Consider the following 17,272-nt stretch of genomic DNA (forward strand, 5'->3'; position numbering starts at 1 on the left):
ACAAGGTTCAGAGTTTTATTTCGTACCCATTCCCAGCAAAGTTGTATCAAATAGGGTAATCACTTAGAAAATCTTACGTCCAAGTCGTCAAAACACGACAAACTATGGCTTTAATGGCCTTGAATCACACACGTTTAACTTGTGAATAACGGTTTGATCTCATCATCGCCAGCTTCTAGAATGTGATTTTCCTATAAACAGTAGCAGATTTCAAACTTCCAAAATCGCTTTTCAAGCGAAGTTACGTGACTTTGCTGGCGTCACTTTGGAATTCTTGCTGTCTTCATTTACCAGCACGAAGTTCTCCATTCAAGCTAGATTTTCGTACCGTCACTTATCAGAGTCACGTATCCTATACTAAAAATTACCATGAAAAGATTCATACTCGCCATGCAAAGCTTCAATTTAAAAAGTACTTCATTTCAAATTTTTTGCCTAAAGCGGTTGAACTTTAGCCAGTCTCAAACAGGAAGCAAAACAAAGCATGGTCAATTATCAGTAGAGAAACAGAACTTTTTATTGTTCTTCGATATTGAGCAGTAATATAAACATAACCGACTAACGTCGGGCGAATAGCTCTCAAACGACCAGTTAGCTTTGTCAGTAGCTAGTCACGGTTTAGTGAGGCTAGCTTTAGCTTAATTGAAGCGGCGTGAGGTGAGCGCAGCGGGGGGGGGGGTGGTGCACCGGGGGGATTGATAGGGGTGGGGGCAATAGTGGCGGGGCGGGGGCAACGATTGGAGGGGGTCTTTGGCTCCACGGGGCCCTTACGGCCTGAACGATATGCAGGGGTAGGGATGGGAGGGGAGGGGAGGTGGGGAGTACACACCATAAGTATAAGCTGAAAGGCTCTAAGAGAACCTAATGCCTGCTCGGCGCTACCTGTTTATCCGGTTTTTGCGGACGAAAGTCAAATGCGTCAGACGAAGAATCGGTCAAGCGAAAAATAGCATGAAAAAGACCGACAGGACTGATATAATTGCTTAAAATTTTGTTTGAGAGCAATAATAAAACCATAAGCAATGGCTAAGAATATTTTTCACACCGAAACCCTAATATTTCACAATGATTTTGCAATGCTTATCTATTGCAAAGAAGACTCAAAAATTTTAAAACTGAGGGGGCTCAAAATCCTATATCACTAAATTCGTTAAATTGCAAGTTGATGCCATAGGACAATCGGCATTACTTGATTTCATACAAATTTGAGGTTTTGCTCGTTGACAATGTTACTATGCTGATAAACTTGAGCATGTTAAAAGAATTTTTTGAAAAAAACACCGACTATGTATATCAAAGCCTTAAAAACCTGTATATTTAACTGTGTGAACTTATTTTTTACAGCAAGGTCTTAAATGATTGATTAGTAGTGCTTACAGATAATGAGGTGATCTTTTTTCAATTACTAGCTAAGAACTTTATACGATTTTTAGCTTTTATCGGCTTTAGCTGAAAACATTAAAACACCAGCACATCAGAAAATTGAAAGTCTTCGTCGATTTTGGTTTAACAACTGTTTGTACATTATGTGCAATTTTGAAGCTAGCTGTTGGTGGCTTAGAGCAAATAATGATCAATTTTACTTTAATTTGCAAATTTTTCAGGTAGTTTGTGGTTGCAAGTTTGCTAGATGCAAAATAGAGCCACTAGTTTACTAAATCAACAAAACGAACCGCAGAGATCAAACTGTCTCAGCAAAACTTCAATTAAAGTCTCTACACATTGAAACATCGCTAGCAAAATTGGTATACACGCAAAAAGTCAGCTGACTTCAATGGTAATAACTACCATTTTATACGGTTAATAACTGGTCTCGTTTGCAGTAACTACTACCTCGTCACAGATAAAATACACAATAGTTTTATCGAAGGCAATTTGAGTTTAAATTGAATTGACTCTAAATTGAGTTTCAAGAGCAATCGGGATTATACTTGTCATGACTTCCGCTAAATTTAATAAAGAACCCTTTCAAAAACCCTTGTCAGTTAAATTAGTCACCACCGATTTCTACCATGTTAACAGCGGCAAAGCTGTGAACAAATATTAATCATGTTGAAAGGTAGTTATGAACTAGTTAGTATAGATATCCAGGTAATTCATACGCCCAAAAGCACCGACAAATTGGCCAGAATAAAGTTGAATCAATCAAAAGAAATACAACACAGCTCACATAATAGTGACAACAAATCAAAGGAAAGAAAACAACTCTTTCTTACAGCCAAGATCAAATATCATTTATAGCGCATATTTCAAAACACTTTACTCGTCCTTTAATGTCTCTGGGTGCGAAAAAAATATCGTGCAACCAATTAATTCAAATTCTTCAATTCTTATAATAAAGTCAAGAAATTTGAAGGTTTTATTACACAAAACAAGATTCAATCAACTGAATTTTTTTATTTTTCTCTAAATTTTATTTTTTTCCTGGTATTAAAGTGATCATTAAAATTTGCTTTAATTATGTACACGTTCAATAAATAACTGAAAGTTAGATATAACAATTTTTCATTATATTTTTTAGTGAGAAAAATTTGGACAGAATTTTGAATCAAGGTACGCATGTACTCAAATTCTGAAACTGAAATACATGAAACCTTTTCATAAAAGTGTCTTTCAAATCCATATTTAAACACTTGAGTATGCCTGCTTGAACAACTTCGAAGCATATTTTGAAGTAATTACGTTATAAAGTTAACTTATATGCCTTTATCTTGTCCAGGTATAATCTTTGCTTTAACAAGATCGGAATTAGAATGAGAGATTATTTAGCTATTTTACTACATGTGAGTGAAGCCAACATATAACATATCAAGATTGTATGTCTAAATGCAGACCATCTAGAGAACAAATTTGAGAGTCGGCGTTCCAGTTGGATCATGAAACTAAGATAGGTCGCAACTAAGATAGGTTTTAGTATATAGAATAATTTTTGTTGTCTTTATCCTAAATTTTATTATACGGAGGTTTTATGAAATAGGAACCACCGCTGAAAAACAAAATAAAGGTAAATAATGGAAACAGAACTCAAGGACAAAGCCAAAAAGTTCTCAGGTTTGCCAATTTTAGCATAGTTCACGACAAAAAAAAACGGCAAGCTGTTTAGAATTGTTCCCCCATCACACACCAAAAATAAACTTTGGGTATGAGAGGGAGCATGAAAGAGGGGGTGGGGTGAGGTTGCAACCGACCAAAACTGCCCGTGTACATTATTCAATAATGCCTACTCAAACGTTCGAGTGAAACTTGCACAAGCCACTATCAAATACTCAACAGAACGACACCACGACTTAATAGCTTCGGCATTTACCAGTTTATTCTGTTTCTGAAGACAGGATAGACGGAAAAGCCAAAAAGACTAGATGAAAAAACGAACGCTAAACGGAAAATGGCATACAAAATACCAACAAGAACCAGATAATTCGAATTGAAGATTAAATTAAAGAAAAAATTTCAATACAACTTTTCAAAATTTATCCCAAACAGGACTAAAGAAAACCTAAGCAGTCAAAAAGCCACTCTCATCAAACAAAGCATCTTGTGTTCTTTTAAGAACATGATTGCATAAAAATTTCTCCATAAATAGTGTTCAATTCCCCCCTGCACTTTAAACCCCCCACAATTTTACGGTCAAAGCTAAATTTTCATTATCAAGACAAGGAGGCCATTAAAAATTCAACTTCAATAAATTATGCACGAGTAGTACATACAGCAATTTGAAGAATTTGGTCTAGAACTGGTTCTTACTAAAGATAGGGTTTAGAATAGCGACTTTTGATATCTTTAGCTAAGCTTACGACTGAGACGACGAAATGGAAATTGATCAGAATTTTTACGACTAAGATCAGGGCAAATTTTGTCACAATCTAGTAAAAATAGAGCATGAAAATACTTTTTAAACTGGTTATTATTGAGACTAGAACAGCTAAATTTGAACCACTTTCGCCCAGAAAGTTGAGTATAGCGTGTGGAGTGAATTAGCTGTGTCTATACTACTGCACAAAGTCACAAGATTCACCACACCACAAACTGTGACTTGAGTTCAGACTGTATTTAGTTTATGGGTTAACAACAGGGAAAGACGGCCAACCTCAGCTAAAATAGCAACAAACTCAAACTTAGTTCTTTTCAGCAATGTGTATATACTTGTAATGTTTAACAGAGGCCAACTCGAAACTACTTACGGCAATCTAAACTTTGCAGTTGAATTTGAAATTGTTAACTTGAAAGGACTGCAAACTTAATTTGCAGTTTATAGACAAATTGGTGAATTAGAAGTCTTGGCCACCTTGGGTCGCAAATTAGGTTTGAAAACAGCCTTGGATGAATTAGCAAAAGAGATCAAACTTTCAAAAAAAGTTTGTTTTTGAGTTTTCAAAATTTAAAAGTTAGCTGCGAACAATCATAGAACACAAAATACGACCACTGGAATCTCAAAGTTGGTTTCAAACTTTTGGTGATTCTTGAATTTTAATTCCTTGGACGGTGGGATAAAAACCTTAAACAGCAGTACCTAAAGCAGTTTTTCAGTTTTTACATACTCAGTTAAAACAGTTAGTAACCCTTAGCGCGCATATTGCAGCCATATTAACTTGAACAGATTTTTCTGAAACACACGCATACTCTAGCAGACATGTTTTCAAATATCTGTGCTAAGTTGTGACCAAAATATACCGGACAGAGATCTGGGGGTGCGGTGGTTAAGGAGAGTTGATTAGTGACTAACAATTTAGATTTAATCCATAGCGGTAATAGGATATTGTTGAACAAACATTGGGCTATTGTGATAAGTGTTCATGTGTTATCTTTTATGGCATCCGGGATCTTTCACGTGCATTATGACGGGTAGCTGTGAGACATAAACTGAGGGAGGGGGACGCTGGAAAAATTTATGGATCGCACTGGGATATATGTACAGGAAGGAATAACCACAGTAGCAACCAATCAATCTACCGTGTAGACTAAATGCAATTAGTGGAAAAACTTATAAAGCAGTAAACCGTATGTTTCAAAGAAATCAGTCCCAACTTTGCACACTTTAGATAAACAACATATTATAAGACAGTCATGATTTTTCAAGACGATCAAGAATATTTTACAATTTTGAATGGCAAATTTCCTGTTCCTACATTTTATTCCACCTTTATGGTGTGTACACAAAAGCAATAAGAGTTCGATTCAAATATCTAAATCCCAAATTTTTGAATGTGATAAATTGCTCCATTATTACCCCATGTCGGGAGTATTGCCGACTATAGCAGAGCTTGCCTTGATTATTACTCCACTTTCTCAAAAGAGACATTCATAACATAATATACATACAAAACACGACAATGTCCTGCAAGTGATGCACTAGCAACAATTATAAAATGAGCACAAAACATCTGGCGAGTAGAACTTCAGTTTTCGAACAAATACTTACAAATGCTGCTCAAAGACGGTGACGCAGAAAAATCTAACTCCAGGCCTGTGAAGAAAGTTGGCAGCAACAACCTCTCGCTCGAAAAATAAAAAGGAATTCGAAGTGGTACGGTTCACCAGATCAAACAAATTGCACGAAAAAGTTCTCAAATTGATCCCGAGAATTCAGAAAGTGGTTAAAATGAAAGCTGAGCAAAATTTTAAAACCTAGCGGCAATTGTCATTATTTTTAGAGCAGCACAAGAGACCAAATCATATTCTATTGGCTCAGGTTTGGCCTGGAATCTATTTTTCATTTTGAACTGGTTTTTACAAACCCAAAAATCAGAAAATTTTTGAAAACCAGATCTAATTTAATCATCTGATCTAATTTATATGGAACAACATTAGTCCATCAATCAGCACTGTCATTTATCTACAATTTTTACTACTGTTAGAAATTCTAGCCTGGGAAATACCATTACGAAAATTGAATAATCAATAAACGAATTACTATTTTTTGAAAAACTAATATCAGTCTATTTTCCTATTCTACTCAGCAATTAAAATCAATATAAAGGATGCAGTCAGACTTTTGCTTGTTTATTTAAAATTATTTTAAAAAATATAATTGTCTACACCTCAGATACTTTTTAAAAAAATCACTTTTATCAAATTTTACTTTCCAAAAAAATTCTTGTAGTAATGATATCAGTTATATCGCATATCAGCTATGTGCAAGCACAGGTATCACAAAGCTGGGATGTACTCTAAATTGGTACTACCTGTTAGGGATTATAAGGACCGAACATTAAAATTGCCTCAAATATTTTAAATCAATGGAAAAATTTGAAACATTTTTGAAACATGTAATTTCATTTACCATTTCTATTTGATAATTTGGAGTGGCTGCTTATTATCGTCAACATAATAAGTTTCGTGAACATTGCAGTCTGTATGTTAAGAAAATATTTTGCAATAAATTGAAAATCAAACTCCTGCAAACTTTTTTTCTCAATCATTAAAGTTCCACATTTACCTGCAAATCTATTTTCTGCCCTATTGTTTTTTGAACGTAAATTGTGTACAGTGTTTCAAAAAAAATTGAAATTTCCGGCAGATGAATGCTTTCATTATAAATTTAATTCGAAAAAAGCCTCTACTTTATTTGAATGCTTTTTGAATCAATATATTTTTTCAAAATTTGAGCAGCCAATAACCAGAGAAATTAAAATGAAACCTCTTACTAAGTTTTTTTCAATGACATTTGTTTAAAATTATCAATGCAAATCCCCCAAAGAAATTTCCTCTGATTCTCCCACGAAACTATAGGGAAAACCTTATTTAAAAAACCAAAATATCTCAACAAAAGTCAAAATCAAAAACCATTCCAGGAAAAATTCTACTCCGGTTTGGCTTTCTAATGATACCTGTGATGTCTTCCTCTAATCAATACTTAGCGAGGTGGGCTCAGAAAATAGTCCAGGCTAGCATAGAAATCATTGCACCAGACCACAATAATTAATTTGATTCTCAGTTGCCTGTATATGGTACAATTTCAAATCTCAGATTTTCTATATCTTTGAGTCAAATACCAAGTCATCAAAAACAAACAAGATTGGAAAATATTTTGTCATTTCAAACAGTGGCCATGTCAGAGTTTATATGAATTTGTCATGTGATTGTTTTGTTTGAATAAAGAACTATTTTTACCCATAAACACATTCCATTCTATATTGAATCAAAGAACATGTAAGCTGCGACTTTCGTCTGTCATTCATATCAAAAAGCAAACACACTCACTTCAACCAAAGTTGAACTTCACTCAAATTGATTTCCCGAACTTGTCAATATTCTTGTCCTTTTTGTTCTATTTTAAACCACAATCAATCAAATTATTCTAGGGGTCAATACTTGACCTATAATTGTTCGCATTTTAGCACATGTGTTTTCAAAGGTACACCAAAATGGTCACAGTAAAAAGTAATCAAATTGGTGCAATTTCTATCTTGTTTGTCTTAGTTATTTGATCACAAATATTGGTGTTTGTTCACATTTTCCTCATCTTTTTATTGTAAAAAATCAAAGATTGATTGCCAAAACTACTTCTCAGCCATCGAGCGACGGTGAAAGTTGATCACATGCTTCAGAAAATTGACGTCCAAAGGACATTAAAAAGCCATTGAAAGCTTTCAGCAGCGCTATGCACTTTTGAAAAATGCGTCCTTTCAAGCCAAATATAAAAGGAAAATTTCAAAGTTTTCTTTGGGAAAGAGAATCACAAATTCCTGGTGTGAAGGTGTTGAATTAAATAATCTTTGAACACCGTGACATTAAAAAAACACCGGATATTTCTTCCATCAGAGAAAAACTTTTGATGATATTCAATAAGGAAAAATATCACTTCTGTAAAAATTCAAAAATAACCTAAAAGTCAATCAGACAAAACACATTAATCATTTATCACATCAGTATTTTTCAAAACCACTGAAGCAAAATAAAATAAAATAAAATCCAGCACTTCAAAAAAGTCAAAACTCATCCATTTATAACGTGGTAAAGCTATATGCAAAACCACAAAAGGAGCGTCATTGAATGTTGAATTTGAAACTTCAGCTTGAAAATTGTAAACGCCTCTGGTTAGAAAATTTTGTGAAGCGACCTCATAATGTGTGGTTTTATCAAATGATTTTATCAGTCAGTATTAAGCCGCATGATTATTGAATCACTGTTACGTCACTCGTTTTTAATATTGATGGTCAGAAAAGTATTCACAGAATATCATCGTTTTATCAAGTTGATAATTTCATCTAATTAGATCGCTTTTACACCCTTCATAATTTCTGCCTTTCATATTCAGAAAAAAAGTGTTTTGATTGCGCGATATAGAGTTAAACCTTTTAACTTCTGAGCTTTTCCTTTAGAAATGCATGTAAAAACCTTAGCCCCATTAACATAATTGAGGAAACTCCTCAAATTCTTGATATTTCTCAAACTTTCCTCAAAAAATATTTATATTGCATACTCACCACCCAAAATGACGAAAATTAATTCAAGAAATTTCAAGACTTTTATTGACTACCTGCGAATTTCGATAACAATGTCCATCAACACGTCTTTCGTTCTTAATGAAAGCAACCTTTTCATGCCAACAAAAATATCGAAACACAAATTCGTTCAGATGGTATTTTGCGCATATTTTGGCTCTGCTTGAACAAACAAAAACAGCTGCCTGTTTCATATTTTGACATTGTCATTAACCTTAATTAAGGGGTACTAAAACACTCAACAAGTTCAACATTATTTACATAATTTTCTCTCACTGTTTTTTCAACCGAGGTTGTTTAGGGACGCAATGGAAAGCATATAAACTTAGTAATGGCTTTGTGTGTAGTACGTTTTTCCCATTTCAGCGGTTATTTTAGGCAGGATAAAAATGTAGTTTGTATTGGTTATGAATGTACTAGCTTGCTGAATTAGCAATTAATTAAGGGAGCAAATATAATGATTCATCCTACCCCCCCCCCCCCCCCATTGTTGCTTTCTAATTCGCACGAGTTTCAACATGTATTATTGCATACTGAAAAAATGATATTGGTGCGCACATGTATAAGACAAGCTTCTTTCAGACATTTTACAAGACTTGTTAGTTATTAATATCTGTCAATCAAAATTTCAATCCACGTTGATGCTAAAATTAAACTGAAGCTAAAATCTCATTTAGGGAGGAACAGACAGCAAACAATGACAGTTTCAGTGTACTTCAACAGTCAACATTTGGAATTTATTCAGAACAAATGTTATGTTGAATAAAAAGTGCTTGCGTCATTTTTACGACCCTAGAATTCAATAAAGTAAGGAGCAAGCGATGTCAAAATTGAGTTTAAAAATCCTTTACTTTAGTTTTTCATTCTGAGAAAAAATGGTGTTCATTTTCCATGACGAAAATTTCAACAACGTGATATAATTTGAAACATCGTGGTATAAACAGGACAAAAAATTAACAAAAAAAAATTGTAACACTTTTCAAATGTACTCAGTTCATTGTGACTTGTATAAAAATGATTAGTCGTACTAAAAATTGTATTCGATCTATCATAGCCTGGATTCATGAAAAGAAATAGATTTTCTATTTTCTTCTGGAAACAAGTAAATAAATTATTTCTCATCTCAAATTCTGAATTTGGCTGAAGAAGTCGAAAAGCAGCAGCTGACCTTTCGTGGAAGAGGATGACAATGATGAACATGAGAAGAGCGAAAGTGATGTTGACAAACATCTCTCTACACACACAGCCGACCTCACCAGTCGGCCAGTATCCATCTATGGGCATCTTGGCTGTCAGAATGTCTTCAGAGTAGTACCAACTCACAATGAAGATGTCTGCAAAAGCCAGTCCGACCAGACCCTGGCAGAAAGCTTGTCTGGAAAGGAACCAGTCAAACAGACCTACACAGATGATGTAGATGTTTCCTGAAAAAAAAACAAATAAGTCATCACCAAAAACTTTCATTCAAACAAAATTTTCACCAAACAGTTTAATGATTGATGGACTATGCGACAAATCAACCATTTTCAGAAGTATTTAAAAAGACACGGCAGATAAAACTGGATCTCAATGATGTACGTCTCATAGTGCTTAAAATCATAATTTGGTTATAACTGTTCTTTTTTAATTTTAAAAATTCTCTGCTTAACAGATTCATGCGCATGTCGGTCACGTTAAAGATACAAATTTTACAATTATATACGAGCTAGTTACATAGGCAAAAAAACTTTTAATACGCTTCATAAACCAGCTGAAATATCAGTGTAAAAAGATGAGAAGTTATCCGTTGTTGTTCATCTCTTTGCGTCTTTCAGCAGTAGAAATTGAATGATCAGTTTCATCTTGGAAACATTTTGATTGCCTCCAAATATTAATACCAATACTTTCTATTATTTGGAAGCAGCAGTATCACTGCAATGAGTCTCATGTTCGTTTTTTCAACTTAAATTGCCACAAATTTTGCTGCAAACTTTTCTTTACACTTAAGACCAAAATTTCGAAAGTGTTTAAATCGATTCAATTACTATAGTAATTTTCTTTCGGTTCGTAATCAACAGTTTTTTGATATTCCTACATTGTGAGGATTCTGAAAACGGATCAACTGATGATCTAATGGTGTTCTCTTTTTTCTGTTGAACTTCATTGTACATATTTTTTGTGCACAGTAAATAAACTTCTTTTGTGTTGCTCGATAACAGAAAATGAACAATTTATTATTATTATTAATATTATTCGTCAGCTGAACAGCCAGAGCTAATTACTTCTCTCAAATGGTCATTTTGGTAGTGCGTAGCACAACAAACTAGGGGACTCTATAAAGTTTTTCAGTTTCTGTTTTTGGACATATGAGATCAAGCAATATTAGATATCGTTAAAACGGCGTTTTTTAATTTCTCTCCAAAAACTTAAAATTTTCTTTAGAGTCATGTCAGTTTTAGCTCCAATATATTTTAAAGCAAGGTGTAACTTCCCCGGTACAATTCAAAACAAGTAATAAACAGCCACCGAATCGCTCAAGCAACAGGCATCAAGCGGTCATTCGATTGGATTAACACCTGCTTCAACAATGGGGGTGAAATTTACCCAACCTGCCATTTTACCCAATACCATTTTACCCAATGCCATTTTACCCAATACCATTTTACCCAATGCCATTTTACCCAATGCCATTTTACCCAATACCATTTTACCCAATGCCATTTTTAATTTACCCTATTGTTTAAAAAAAACCAGAATGACTAATTAGCCAACTATACAATTAATAGCCCGTGGACTTGATATGAAACTATCACAAACGAACATCGGATAATTGAACGAAAAGATCAAAGGGCAGTGGGTCAGTTGGCAACCGAATTGGGTAAAATGGCATTGGGTAAATTGTCATGAAACTGGGGGTTAAAGGGGTTTCATTTTAGACTAGTTTAGATTAATACAATGGTTGATACTTTCAAACTAATCTTTATCTCTCCATTTTGTTCACATCTAGTGGTTTTTTAGCAGTAGGGATGCTTGATGTTAATCATTATCTTTTAAATTTCAAGTAATTTCGGCACCATCACACCAACAATCCTCATGCTCTCGAATTTGGGCATCTCATATTTTTTTCCATTATTCCTTTTCCCTCTAGGCTTTGTATCCGGTCCTAAATACGAGTTCCTATTCTAAGATCTACCAAGCTTGTCTTTTTCACAATTTTCATGTGGCTCAAAATAGGGCTACTATCAGCCGTATCTTTGGAATCATTTTTTTACCTTTTACCTCAATTTTTAATCAAGAACACAAGCTTTAACATGTTTATTTAACCCTTGTTGTGAAGTTCGCTACTCGAAAAAGTGATCCAAACAAAGTTACAACAAGATATTTACAAATACTGAGGCAATTATCACATCATCCCATTATTTCAACGTGTAAATAGTTTTAGAGTTCAAATCGACATGTCACTTTTCATTTCGTTGTTCTTTTGAACTTCTCACATTTTAAAAAACGCAATTATTTTGCAAAAAGTTTTTATTTTCTTTCTAATTCATTAAATGATTCTATCAAAACAGACTCAAAACGTCACATAGAAAACGAAATATCTTTCAACCAATACAGTAAAAATGCCAGACGTAAACATCAGCGACATGTCACAAATTATTCAAGTCGTACGAAAAGAAGAAACAATATTTGACCAGACTTTAAGACTTCGGACCAAAAAGTCAAACACGTCTTTTGTATAAAGACTACTGACATTTGCATTTCGAATTCATTAAAGACTCTCTAAAAAGTATAAAAAGTAAAAAGTAAAGCGATACTATCAATACTTACAACAACGCGCTTTATTTGCAACATTTTCGGCCATTATTGAATTCAGTTTTGAAATTCATTTCTCCAAAAACACGTGGAGCCAATTGAGCGCAACTTTGTCCTTTAAAACTTGCAAAAGTTGCAAAAATTCATTTGCAAAAAACTTGAAAAACATTTGTCTCAATAGAGGAAAAGGGGATAAATTGTAGGAGCATAAATGCGTTATTTCATATCGTTCAGTATTCATTTTTAGTATTTTAGTTGTAAACAATTCAAAAATGAGCGTTCCCATTATAAAATGTAGCCACTATTCCTCAATATTTAAACAACAGCTAATACTGAATCATATCTTATTGCTCTGCTTATTTTTATAGAAGCAAACACGACGCATACGCGTAAACAAATACATGTTTAAATTCAAGGCAACCAGGAAAAATATTATTTCTACTGTCATTTTGAATCACGCAAAGCACAACGGCGTCGTCACAACAAAATGTACAGATGAAAAAAACCGTTCATAGAAAGCAAAAACGTGGCCTAGATTTTATGCAACGCACACGCTTATTTTTGCATGTACCGTTTTTTGAATTAGGGAATTGAAAAAATATGAACAGATTTATTTGAAGGGCAATATAATACCACTGACGCAAATACTCATTATCGTCTGAAACTTAAAAATGTGCATAAGTGCTTCGAATTTAAAATTCAAGGATAACTAAATTGCTTAAAACAGCTACATGGCAATTTATTTGCTCATCTTTACAACGCATTTTTCAAAAAAATTGTTTTTAATAAAAACATGAAGATATCTTAACAATGAAAATATTAGAAAACATTGCTGTTCTGTTTAGTGATTAATTGAAACAATTAAAGGTGTTTATCTAGTCAGCTTGAAATTAACTCGTAATTAACAATGTTTATAACACATCGGGGGTGTCATCAGAAACAGAATGAAGCAAGTCTACCCCTGTTGTTATTCAGATGCAAGTTAATTAAATTATGATTTAACTAATTATGACTGAACAAAAATTGGTTTGTAATAATTCATGTTAAAACAACAGAACTCCTATAGAGCTAATAAACCATAAAAGTTTTCAGAAGAAAATGAAAAACAATTTTCAATTTTTGTGATCAAATATAAAAATGAAAACTTTCTTAAAAATTTTTCTAAATTTTTGTTAAAAATGCTTATATTTGATCTTAGTTTCAGCTTTTAATGAAATTATCAAAATTTTCAAGCAAAATTGCTCAAAATGTTTTGATGATCACTGGTATTGGAAACATTTTTAAGACCAAAATACGTGACAGAAAACTAAAAACTTAAAATCGAAAGCTGACATGAATTTTAATATAAGTGCGTATCTTTCTTTTCACAAATTGAACAATCAAAGTCTTTACAATCAGGTGTCCTTTTTCGAACAAAGAACAAATAAATTTTCATACGCCATCAGTAAAAACACATTCTGTTACAACACCAAATAAAGTCACACCAGCAAACAACATTTTCAATTTGTTTTCAATTACTACTTCAAAACAAATATAAAAGGGCCTTAAAGACTGTCATATTTTAAAAATCTTTTCAAATCATTTCTTCAGTCTTAAAATTCGCATATATTTTTATAATTTGATTTCCGTCCAAAGAGCCAATAATAATGATTAGAGCCTTTGAAAAATATTTGCTATAAGATTGTTAGTGGAAAGCTTTCTATTATTTCTTTACCCCTTGGAATAGTTTCTGCGCAAAAAAATTGGCAGCATTTAACAATTCTTTAGATTGGTTTTTAAATGACGCTGGTATAAGGTGCGCAATATGATATGAAATAGTGGTGTCGTAAAAATTATGCCGAGGTGACCTCTAAAATGGGTCCTCTTATCCCGGTCACCACCCCCCAAGCCCCTTTTCCCATTTCCATATATACAGTCACGCCATCATTTCTCATTTGCATTACTACCCTCTAAGACTGGTATCAAAGTTACATATAGAAAAGGGTGAAAGCCCCCTTATAAGGGGGTAAAGGCCATTTTAGAAAAGGAAAGAAAAATGGAAAAATGGTGATTTCTCTTTTCACAGTCCCCCTTGAGTTGGGAAACTTTAAGAGTTGGGGACTTTAATCGCCTTGAGTTGGGAAACGCAAACAATGACTCATAAAAAACATTTATCACGACGCTCATAAATGATGCAAAAGAATGATGGAAAAATTATTTATACTTTTTCACCCCGTTCGAACATAACTTCCAATATCTTCCCCGAAAGCAACTTATAGTTTTCAAAAAAAAAACTCAAAAAGATATGTGTTGGTTAGAAACTTAAATCAACAGCGTCAAAATCATTTTGCTCTCGTTTTTAAAAAGAAAAATTTAAGGCAATTTTTCAATACCTAAGATTTGGATTTCAATACAAGACATTCCTTAGATTTTTCCAGTCACTTTTCTATGAGGTTCTTGAACCCTAAAGCCCAACTGAACTTTATTTGGAGATTGTTTACAAATGTTAGAGTAATTTAATTACACCGCCTGACAACCCTGGGCCCGTTTCAGAAGGCAACGCTACCCACAACACACAAATTAAGCCCAAATTAAAGCGAAAATTTGAGATATTGGGATTTATATCGCCTACAGCTGTCCTATAAAATTAGTCTACTAACAAAACAATGCACAAAAATTGCGCAATAAACTAACACCGTATTATGTAACTTATATGATTTTGGAAACGGGAAATTTCCATTTTTGGTATATAGCCATTTTACGTCCACCCCACGCATGTGAATAAAACTTTATTTCGGGCCTCAGTGCGTAAAGGGAGCGTAAAGGTCTAACATTTAGAGTTTAAATATTTAGATTTTTACAAATAAATGAGGAAAACGGGAACAGGCAGGAAAATTGGGGGAAATAAAACAAAACTATTAGCTCCACAATTCGCCCTACTTTGTTGAAATTTATTTCCCAGACCAGCAAACAAAACTGGGTACCCTAGTAAAGCTAAAACGAGCGTTCACTTGTTACTACCATGCCAGCTCTTAGAGCGAAAAATTCAGAATGAATATTGAAAAAAGTTTGGCGAAAAAGCAGAAAATGGTTGCTTTCAAATAATCAGACAGAGAAAATCTACAAAAATTAAGAGCCAAAATTTCTCCATTTTTTCGATAGAAAATTGGGCATAAATTATTCTGAGTTTAGATTAGCTGTACCTCAAATAGCAAATAGAAATCTCATAAAGCTTCTATTTTTGGAAACTGAAGAAAGCGGTCCAAGCCGGGCAATATAAGTGAGAAATTCATAATTGCTCACCTAGAAACCCGCAGTTGAGCCTGGGTTTAAAGCCCGTATTTGCTCAAATAAACATTAACACCATTTTGAGAAGACATTTCCGTAAATATATCAAATATGACTCCCGTTTTCCTTAAGGCCTCTGGTTTAGAAACCTGGACGAACAACCGCAGAGGTATTTGTCACAGCCCACTTGCTCAAGAGGTTTATAAACTCAGTTACGATCAATTCTGTTCGCCTACTTATTTCGAAAGGAGGCAAAAAGCAAGTAGAAATTGAGCCGAACCCCCCCCCCCCCCCCCCCCCAACTTCCACCACCGCCACAAACACCCCTCCCCTTTTTCTGTTTCCCACCAACACATTGATAAATTCACAATTTTCTCCCAGATTTGGAAAATTGAACCAGCATTTCAACGCCTTTTCTACAGTCTTATCTTAGCTCTGTAATTTAGAGATTTTCGCTGCTTTTCGCCCAGGAAATAAAAGCAAATTAAGTCACCCGTAATGAAATTTGACACGAAATATTTCTCCGGGCATTTCGAAAACAGCGGAAATTCTTGGTCTACCCATATGTTTTTGCTTAAAAGCTTAACCGCGTGTCCTATTTTAGTAACCTCAAAAAACAATTTGCCAAAATAATGCTCATTTTATAGTTTTTTGCAATGAAAATACAATTATTACTTCCAAATCGGAAAGTCATTATATTCGAATAAAGTAAAATGTGGCTCAAAATAAAGCAGCTTTACATAAAAATACAAAGATCACAATTTTCCTGTTCAATTACCATTTATGGTAAAACCAATTTCTAAGTATTAAAATCCGCGGAGATCTTAACAATGAATAAACAAAGCTTGGCAATAAAATGTAATTGCGGGCTTACACCAAATGTATGCCTTCGGTTCAAACTAATAGAAAACAAAGGGTAAAAAAAAACAGGCACTAAAACAGAAAGATCAACTAGATTAATTTCAAGTTACTTCCAAAACCTCTCTAGAAAAACTATAAACGCTCAAAAATGCATTCTAGCATTGTTTGACAATTAAAAATAAAATGCTTCTTCTAAACGGGTTTTGTTTATAAATGCCAGCAGGATGTTTGAAATAGTTTTTGATAGCCAATATCGAAGATTTCTGGTAGACTTTATTGCTGATAGGAAGTCAAAACCAAACTGTTGAAACTCGCCGCTTTATTCTATCAACATTCTATCTACCGTTAGCTCCTTGGCTATTTTAGAGCCTTCCTTCCGCACTTGCCCAAGCGGCCTTCACCTGAGGCTGAAGTTATAAAAATTTAGTTAAATGAGCTTTCTATCGGAAACTGATCGCATTTCTACCTGTATAAATTTTGCATGAAGGTATAACGCCATCAAAACATTCAAAATGAAACAGTAATGTAAAACAACTCTCCACGAAAACTGTTTATTCGTCTTGCATGTTTCACTATATGAAAGCCAAATCGAAATTCTTTTACGAGACAAACTTTACGAATAATTACAAAGAGAGGTTAAGAAAAACCTTCTAATAATTAAACGGCCACTTCCACCTCACAATATTGTTGAACAACAGCTTTTAACAAATACATTTAAATTTATCAAAATCCCAGAAGAAATAGTTCTACCCTGCTTGACTGTTACAGTAAATACAAGGAAAACTCAAAAAAAATTCACAATAAGATAAAAAATAGAAAAAATTAGACAACGAATTACGTCAATGTTTTGGATTGCATGCACTTGAGTGACAGGAGCGATCATCGATCGTATACTGTTCCTTAACTTA

The 17,272-nt window shown here is 33.8% G+C and overlaps 2 protein-coding genes across 2 annotated transcripts in view; one reads left to right on the plus strand and one right to left on the minus strand.

Annotated features, from left to right (window-relative positions):
* Positions 1–17,272, minus strand: part of LOC142352993 (uncharacterized) — a 52,494-nt gene that overhangs the window by 32,356 nt on the left and 2,866 nt on the right. Inside the window, exon 2 of the mRNA XM_075405163.1 lies at positions 9,613–9,868. Coding sequence (XP_075261278.1) covers positions 9,613–9,868 — 256 coding nt within the window. The remainder of the gene's footprint in view (positions 1–9,612; positions 9,869–17,272) is intronic.
* The window catches only part of LOC142352995 (large ribosomal subunit protein uL16-like), a 130,215-nt gene that overhangs the window by 30,383 nt on the left and 82,560 nt on the right, over positions 1–17,272 (plus strand). The gene's annotated exons all lie outside the window — the stretch shown is intronic.

This window comes from Convolutriloba macropyga, chromosome 14 (genome assembly GCF_964194025.1).
Source record: "Convolutriloba macropyga chromosome 14, txConMacr16.3, whole genome shotgun sequence".
NCBI lineage: Eukaryota > Metazoa > Xenacoelomorpha > Acoela > Convolutidae > Convolutriloba > Convolutriloba macropyga.